The sequence below is a fragment of the Sinocyclocheilus rhinocerous genome, unplaced genomic scaffold, assembly GCF_001515625.1.
Source record: "Sinocyclocheilus rhinocerous isolate Xijiao unplaced genomic scaffold, SAMN03320098_v1.1 scaffold284, whole genome shotgun sequence".
Classification (NCBI taxonomy): Eukaryota; Metazoa; Chordata; class Actinopteri; order Cypriniformes; family Cyprinidae; genus Sinocyclocheilus; species Sinocyclocheilus rhinocerous.
This window is the reverse complement of record NW_015628031.1, coordinates 710004-719364: the sequence shown is the minus strand read 5'-3', so window position 1 is coordinate 719364 and position 9361 is coordinate 710004. Positions and strand designations below refer to the sequence as shown.

Below are 9361 nucleotides of genomic sequence, written 5' to 3'. Positions count from 1 at the left end.
GAACTTAAGTTTATTTTATTTCAGCTAGATGCCACAAAATCATTTCTTATTTTATTTAGTTTAAGCTGAATTGCAAAATAACAAAACAACAAAAAAAAAACATTTATTTAAAAAAAAAAAAGAAAAAGGCTAAAAATGACTAAAACTTACATTTTAAATGGCAATGGAAACTAAAAAAAACTCATAATATTAACAAAAACGTTATAGTGTATCAATGATACTATAATAATAGTGATTGTTAGTCATCACTGCATGTAAAATCATCCTTTTAATTGCACAATAATTGGTCTGAGTCATAACCACATTAACTTTGTGTGACACACCCACCTACACACTCAGTATTGTATTGTAGAGATTGACTGGTGAGTGCTGGTGTGTAATATGGATCTGTAGAAAATAGCGGAGTAAAAGTACCGATACATCACTTCAAATGTACTAAAGTAAAAGTACACAATTTTTAAACTACTCTAAAAAGTACAATTACTGATAAAAACTACTTAATTACTGTAACGTGAGTATTTGTAATTCGTTACTTCACACCCCTGGTCGGTATATAATACAGCACGTGGTGTATGCCATGCCTCGCCTTATTTGTTTTTGTTAATAAACGTTTTATAAGCTAGTTTGTCATTGTATCTTACTGTTTTATTGTTGTTATGCTTTTTAATTAAGAATAACAATGGATTTACATTCACTTTGTGTGACACACCCACTTACACACTCATTATTGTATTGTAGAGGTTGACTGGTGAGTGCTGGTGTGTAATATGGATCTGTAGTATGGATTTTAGTTGTGGTTACTGTTAAACTACTACATTACCCACGCTCCACTGCTTTTTCTGTCAGCCTACAGGCCTTAATACACCCACCATGCGTGTGTGTGTGTGTGAGGGTAATTAAGAGTTGTATGTGTGTGTATTAGAGCATAATGGCTCCACCCATGTTAGTTACAATACGACTTTTCCGTTTTACCCAGAAGGCATTGTTCTGAGCACGCTCTGAACGGAAAGGCAGAGCCCTTTTCTGCAGCAATGGCTGTCAATATACACACCAAAACACACACATGACATGTAATTTCCTGCATTTTTGCCCCCCAGAATCACACGCACTGCTGGGTCTAGTGTTTTTTTCTCAAGAGGGGTCGAGAGTTCAAATGTGCGTGCATGTGTTTTGAGAAAGTTTGTATGACAACAGGGTCTCCGTACTAAGTACACACTTAAACACACATTTTAAAAAAATACAATCTTCCTTAATTTTTTGAATGTCAGTCTAGGTTTCTTGCACCAAAACAGTTATAAATGGATTTTTTAAGACCATATTCCACCCTCTTTGACTATTTTGTTTGTTAATGCTAGAAATTACACACTTTAAACCGAGTTTTGCTGCTGTACCTTTAAGATTTCAACCTCTATTATGTTGAACACTACAAAGTGCCATACTTCTCACTGTTATTTTTCACAATGGGCTGAAGTTCCTAAATACTGCGTAATTGTTGTGTAAATCTGGGCAGTCTTATGTTAATGACCTCATTGCTGTAATGTCATAATCATAACGATTTTTTGAATGAGCTATGCTGCTTAGTTTGTGTCTGTGGGTGAATGGGAATTGAGCATCTCATATCATGTGAGAGTATTTTTTAACAGCAGATCTTTCTTTGAACAGGGAGATAAATTCAGAACTACACCAGCTGCTTATGTGCAGTGTCTCTCTCTCTTTCTCTCTATAATAATGGCCCATAAAATTCCAATTATGATAAAACCCCACAGACGGGGATTCTAGTTTATGTAATTGCCTGTGGGAGAACGTTTGTTTGGTGATGTTTATCGCCAGAAAGGCTTGTGTATGTTTATTTGTATAGTTTAATTGTGTTGATTATATAAAATGACTCTGATCTTACATTGATTGCAGGTTGTAAATATCCCACCCTCCTCTTTCAGTGACAGATCGTCCCTCTAAACGTATCTGTCATCTCTCTGATAACCAAAACATTGCTGTGAGTTTGTCGGAGATGAAGCCAGAATTTACTGAATTGTCTGGAGTTTTTTGGTCTGTGACAGACAAAAATGTTTTGATGAGAAGCATCACTCTTTTATGCCTTTTGTTTGCTTGTTTTGTGAACTTATCCTTTGTTTTGTTGTTTTCCAGAATCCCAGAAGTCTCATCTCTCCTCTTTCACAATGAAATTGATGAAATTTCATTCCCCGAAGATTAAACGAACTCCATCTAAGAAGAGCAAACAGCTCCAGCCAGAGCCTACGGTGACGACTCCAGAAAAACCTGTCAACAAGGTAGAGCAACTCTATCCACTCCCTTTGAGTTCTACTGTTACTCTATTGTAACTCTACATTAATAAATATTATTTTTTTCCACACTTCAAACTCTATAGTAACTCTACTGCTTCTCTATTGCATTAAACATGAACTTTCCACCCTCCTACTTCTACAGTAACCCTAAATAAAACTCTCTCAACTGTACAGTAACTCTACAGTCGCTCCATATCAATACATTTTAACTCTCTATTCTCAATTCTGCAGTAAACCTAGTGGTGCTCAATCACAGTAAACACCCTCCTAACACTACCATTGCTAAATACAACCCTCTCAACTGTGCAGTAACTCTACAGTCACTCTATATCAATGATAATCTCTTTACTCTTAATTCTGCAGTAAATCTAGTGCTGCTCTATCAGTGAACATTAACTTTCCACCCACAGAACTTTACCTTAATGTAAACACAACCCTCTCAACTGTACAGTAACTCTACAGTCACTCTATATCAATGAATATTATGTAACACCTTTACATATTATGTACTCACAACTCTGGAGTAAATCTACTGCTGCTCTACCACAATAAACTTTCCACCCTCCAGCTTCTACAGTAACTGTAAATTCAACCCTCTCAACTGTACAGTAACTCTACAGTCGCTCTGTATCGATGAATATTATGCAGTAAATCTAGTGCTGCTCTACGACATTGAACATTAACTTTACACCATCCTACTTCTACTGTAACTCTAAACAAAACCCTCTCAACTGTACAGTAACTCTACAGTCGCTCTATATCAATATTAACTCTCTACTCTCAATTCTGTAGTAAACTTACTGCTACTCTACCTGAACTCTGCAGTAACTCTGTTGCTGCTTTATCACTGCAAACATCAACTTTGAATCTACAGTAAATCTCTTGCTGCTCTACCACAGTAAACATTTACTTTACACCCTCAGAACTCCACCGTAACCTTACTCTCCCTCTACATCAGTGCACATTAACTGTATACCCTCTTAAAGGGTTAGTTCACCCAAAAATGAAAATTCTGTCATTAATTACTCACCCTCATGTTATTCCAAACTCACCCTCATGTTATTCCAAACTCACCCTCATGTTAGTCTGTAAAGTTTGAATCAACAGCTTCTTAGCTGTATATTAACACTACGACTGCTCTGTTTCAACTCTACATTAAGTCTATTGCTGCTCTATCACCTTAAAAATCAGCTTTCCACTCTGTCTTTCAACAGAAGGTGAGTCGGTTGGAGGAACAGGAGAAGGAGGTGGTGAGTGCTCTACGTTACTTTAAGACGATTGTGGACAAGATGAACGTCGATACGAAGGTTTTGCAGATGCTTCCTGGTTCGGCTAGTAAAGTATTGGAAGCCATATTGCCTGTGATGCATGTAGAGGCTCGGATACAGCACAGGTGAGTGTACCAGCATTAACAAATCAATAATAAATGGTATTTCGATATGTACCATGCTAATACCATGGTTTTCTTTGCATGCAGCCCTCACTCCATTTTTCTTAAATTAAAATCCATCTCTCTAACCGCAGCTCGGCAGTGTCCTCCTGTCATAACCGCGTCTATCAGAGTTTGGCGAATCTCATTCGCTGGTCCGACCAGGTGATGCTGGAGGGCATCGACCTCGACGACAAGGACACTGTGGCAACCGTCACCACGGTGATCAAAGCTGTGCTGGATGGTGTGAAGGTGAGGGGATGAGAAGTGCATGTGACAAGGTTAAAACAACACAGGCATATTTATAATCCGAGGGTGTGTGTTTGTAACAGGAGCTGGTGAAACTCACTATAGAGAAACAGGAGCAACCGTCCCCGACGTCCCCCAGCAAACCAGTGTCTCCTGTGGCCAAAACGGACAGGTACAGTCGTAAATGCCGATATGAATTTACCCATTTTGCATAGTGACCGTTAATAATGTTTGTCTCTCTATCTCAGTGTGTGTGAAAATCCTCTAACCGAGCGAGAGAAGGCGATCCTCAGTAAGACCACACCCATTGTCACGCCCACTGACAGCTTGACTGACATGTCAGAGGAAGAGGTTGCTCCGCCCAAACCTCCTCTACCCGGAGTTAAACTGGCAGAGCACAGGTGAGGGGCATGGCTTTAGAAATATGAAAGTATTGTTGTTTGTGGGTTTAGAAAACTAAAAAAGAAATGATAGTTTCACAAAACATTTTTTTTTAAAGTAGATACTACTTTTGGGTTCATTTAGCTCACTTGAAATCAAAAGATTGAGCTTGTCGCATTGTGGGATTGCTTTCTAGTAAATGTAGTAGCTCATTGAAGAATCCCATGCATACAGAAAGTTGCCCAGAATACATATTGAATTTTAGTTCAGTATGCCATTCCAAACAGGCCTTCGTATTGGTTGTGTCCCAATTCATTTAACACCTCACTGTTTCCTTTACAGCTGACAGATTAAGGTAAACTTGTGTAGTGTGTAGGATGCATTGATGGGGTGAACATCAAGTGTACTTTAGTGTGCGCTAGTTAGTGTGTGCTGAACTGTATACTCAGGAAGTATATTAGCATGTACTAGGCAGTTGCAGTATGTAGTATCTTTAGTGATGGTAATTTCCCACAGATGAGTCATGTTCATTCTTAAACCTGCTTTTTTCCACAAGCAAGTATCTAAATATATTTGAATGAGAACACATCCGACACACACACACACACACATGTAACAGCATCCTCTCTCTGTGTCGCTTGGCTTCCGAAGCAGAAGTTTGTTTTTCCGTTTACTTTTTGTCTGTGATTAGAGACACGTAGTAGTAAAATTGCATCATACACACTTGCAAAGGTCACATATGGATGGTTGTGAGTTGATTTTTACCATCTGATGAGAAGAGGTGTGTGTGGAGGGTGTATGAAATCATGGTAGCTATTTACTTAAGTCAGAGTACATAGCATATTTAATTCAACATCATTGAAAACTCTCAAAATCTCACACTTCTGCAGGTCACATTTAATTCTCATAATTTTTGTGTTTTTGCAATAGAAATTTGTGTAAATGTACATTTTCTATTAATGATGCACCAATAAATCGACTGATATTTAGGGATTTTTTTTTTTTCAGATTCAAATGTTCAATATCATATATAAAATATTTTATTTTTATATGAAAATTCGGTTAATATTATGACATGCTAATTTAATAAAAAAATTTAATGTACATCTTATTTTGCATTGTTAAATCAAATTATTTATATAATTTATAATTTTTAAATATGAATAATTATTAATAATTATAGCCATGTCAAGTTATTTTATAGCCTTTTTTAATGTAACTATCTATATGCAAAGCTGTTTTTAATGATTTTTTTCTTCATTTGTGAAAAATAAATCATTCATCAATAACCTCTGAAGTAGAACAGCCTACTTTACAATAATAATATTGTGCACAGTCAGAAAATAAGTAATTTAACCCATTTTATTGGCAATATGTTTATTCAAGGCTGTTTATTTTCACAATGTCTTTCTCAGTGTGTGAATTTTTGTTTTGTTCTAATTTTGGTAGAAAGCCCAATATTAAAGAAGTGATTAAGTGGAATACTGTAAATATCTGTAAAAATGTCAAACCTATTATCAGTGTGTCTCTAATATTTTAATATATAATGGTGTTATATTGGCCATCAGCCACCTGCACTCAGTTTTGCATCATTTTTCATCAGTATCAGCCATTATTAAACTCAGCGTGAGGTATTGAATGAACTGTACTTCCATCCCCTTACAGCCTCATTTCCATTTGCGTAAAATTAAATATAGCATCAATTCTAATTAATGTCTGTTTAGCTTGTTATGTACCATGTGATTCTTTCAACCACTGTATCTGTATTTCTCGCAATCTTCTTTGTGTCTTTCAATCACACATCATCTTTGTCTTTTCTGCATTTTCATCCATTTTTGTGCATTATTTTTCTGGAATCGTTTGTTCATCCTCTTTCTCTGTACTCTGTGATCGTTTGGTTGTCCTGGGCCAGGAACAGGATGCAGTTGTGCTCCGATCCTGTTGCCGGGCAGCGGAGGGCCACTGCGATGGAAACGTACGTTAGCCAATGGTGTTCTCTGTGTGCATTTTGACACAACACAGTTACACCCCTCGGCCTCCCTGATTGGACGGCGGCACTTAGCTGCATGTGGTTGTGTGGCAGTGTGCATCCAATTGGATTGCTCGTTGCAGAGTGACGGCCAATCATTGGAAAGCCTGATTGCAGTGAATTTGCATGGCTGACCAATGAGGACTAGTCTGTAAATCCTCAAAGAATGTGAATGGAATTTCTATAATAGTTTGTAGGATCCTAATGGGCATATTTTATAACACGCAAGTGAATGTAGAAGTGTAAAAAGTTGTAAATAAAACAGAAATTATATATTTTTTTCACTGAAAATACTATTTCAGTGTTTTTACTTTTCTAAATTTCATGTTTAATTCAACATGTTTTTTTGTGAAATTTACCAGCAATGTCTGAGTGAAAATTGTTTCTTCACCAAATTTTTTTAGTATCATTGATACTATTCTAGTTTTATTAATATTTTAATCAGTTTTTTTATTTTAATAGTTTCATTTTATGTTAATTTTACAAAAAAAATTTGTAATTTTGTTACGTTTCTGTCATTTTTAGTATATATTGTTTTTTATATGTATGTTTTTATAGATTTTATTAATTTATTACAGTTTTAGTTATTTTAGTACATGAAGATAATTAAATAAAGATGAGAAATATTACCTTGGTACCTGGCTGAAATATTTTTTTTATTTTTATTTCTTTTATTTCAGTTGACATTTTCATGAAAACGATTATTGTTTTAGTTTTAGTTTCAGTTTTAGTCCCAATAGGAATATCATAATTCTCAATAGGATACATTTCTCCTTTAGTACATCAAAAGATTATTTTCAGGATTTTTCAAATGCTGTAAAATAAACCCATTAAAAGGTTAGTTCCCCCAAAAATGAAAATGTTATCATTTATTCACCCTCAAACCTGTATGAGTCGTTGAGCACAAAAAAGATCTTTTTAAAGAATGTTGGTAACCAAACAGTTTACGGTAGCCATTGACTTTCGTAGTAGGGGGAATAAAATACTATGGAAGTCAATGGCTACCATCAACTGATTGGTTACCGACATTTTTCAAAATATCTTCTTTTGTGCTCAACAAAGAAAGAAACTCGTACAGGTTTAGAACAACTTGAGGGTAAATGATGACAGATTTTAATTTTTGTGTGAACTATCCCTTAAAATGTCTAGTAGTCTGACAATATTCTTGAACTCCTGTTAAAATTTCTGTTTATTCAGTTGTATTTAATTAAACCTTAGAAGATTCTAATTGATTCCCATTTGGATCCTTTACATATTTTGTCAAATTATTCCAAAAATTCCAAATTGAATCCTGTGCGCATTCCGTCAGGATTGTTGACTAGCGCTGCATCCCGCTCTAATCCCTCCCACTGGGTGTTCTATGATTAGTTTATTCGAATGTTGCCATGGTTACCCGCTAGAGCTTCATTGAAGTGTAAAGAATTGTCAGGGAAACCCAAGTTCCGAACTCACCACCCACCACACATTCCACCGCTGTGCTACTTTTATGTGTGTGTTAGCGTTTGTGTGTGTGTCCAATTAAATTCCAGGCTAGACCCTCACTAACTGTGTGTAGACTGTCTGTGCTTGTTTCGTTTGGCCTTGTTTCATTGTTTGTTTCATACTTGTGAGCTCATTTGCATATTTCTGCATACTGTGCCGTAGCCCGCCCGCTCTGCCTCCCAAGAAGCGACAGTCGGCCCCCTCCCCCACACGTGTTGCCGTGGTAGCGCCGATGAGTCGAGTCCCATGTGGTCTCAACCTGCCTCCTGGAGCTCTTAGACAGGTACAGCACCTGAGCACGACCCTTGACCTTTGCACCGTGCCTAATCCTGATTATTGATTATTTATTAACCACAACAAGAAGTGTAATGCTGATTTCTTAACTTGAAAGTGAAGTGTGTAATATTGAATGGTGTTTTGATCGGTGTTCTGATCATTAACTAAGGCTACATCCACACAAAGCCAGAGCTTTCCCTATCCGATCTTTTTTTTTTTTTTTTTTCCCTCGTCTCAAGAAATATCTGCGTACACAGGAAATCATGAAACAGCCAAAGTGTTTTAATTTTAGATTTTTTATTTTCATTTACATTAATTCTATTTTACCATTTGCACTATTGTTATTTAGTTTGATTTGCACTGCTTTAGTAATACAAATGTACAGTTTTTGTCATGCCAATAAAGCTCATTTAAACTAAAAACAGAGAGCATAAAACTTCATAAAGACATGCAAAATTCAAAACCGCATATAATAGTTTTGCATGTCATTACAGTGTGCATTCAGAGAATTATTAGAAAACAATGGATGTGTCAAAACCTAGAGCGACGATGTTTTTGTCACATGATCTGTGTTTAAAGCAGCAGGAGTTTGATGTGGATCTCCTCCAGAGGCGTTTCTCCGGTGGGAGCCAGTCATACGGCGGGGATTCTCCTCGTCTTTCTCCCTGTAACAGTATTGGAAAACTCAGCAAGTCCGACGAGCAGCTCTCGTCACTGGAGCGAGACAGCGGCCAGTGCTCTCGCAACACTAGCTGTGAAACACTAGGTATGCAAACTCTATTACGAATAAAAGTTGAAGGTTTTTGAACACTTATGGATATGATCCTCTCTTTCTTTGTCTTTAGAGGGATACGATCCCGATTATGACTTCCTGCATCAGGATCTATCCGAAAACGAGCCTTTACCGTTTCCGACGGGCACTGGCAGCAGTCTGAGCCCTCTCCCAGAATGCCACGGGGAGTCTCAGTCGTTAAGCCCCGCCCATGCCCCCACCCGCCCGCGTTTCAGCGCTCCCGTCACCAATCATGCTTCCCTGGAGTACTGGACCCCGCCCCTCACCAATAGCGTGCTTCCCCCCGCCGCAATGATATACAAGTGCTATAACAAGTCTCAGTTAGCTTAACGCAGTACACGTAGCAAAGGATTTTTTAAAAATTATATAATAAATAAAAAAAATATATATATATTTTTTTTACTTTTATTTTGCCATTT

At 37.0% G+C, this 9361-nt stretch overlaps 1 protein-coding gene across 1 annotated transcript in view; it reads left to right on the top strand.

Moving 5' to 3' along the window:
- The window catches only part of LOC107737187 (rap guanine nucleotide exchange factor 1-like), a 44168-nt gene that overhangs the window by 18362 nt on the left and 16445 nt on the right, over nucleotides 1-9361 (top strand). The window contains exons 2-10 of the mRNA XM_016548633.1: nucleotides 2146-2288; nucleotides 3518-3696; nucleotides 3828-3984; nucleotides 4065-4153; nucleotides 4230-4382; nucleotides 6275-6337; nucleotides 8036-8156; nucleotides 8729-8915; nucleotides 8995-9244. Of these exons, the coding sequence (XP_016404119.1) occupies nucleotides 2146-2288; nucleotides 3518-3696; nucleotides 3828-3984; nucleotides 4065-4153; nucleotides 4230-4382; nucleotides 6275-6337; nucleotides 8036-8156; nucleotides 8729-8915; nucleotides 8995-9244 (1342 nt within the window). The remainder of the gene's footprint in view (nucleotides 1-2145; nucleotides 2289-3517; nucleotides 3697-3827; nucleotides 3985-4064; nucleotides 4154-4229; nucleotides 4383-6274; nucleotides 6338-8035; nucleotides 8157-8728; nucleotides 8916-8994; nucleotides 9245-9361) is intronic.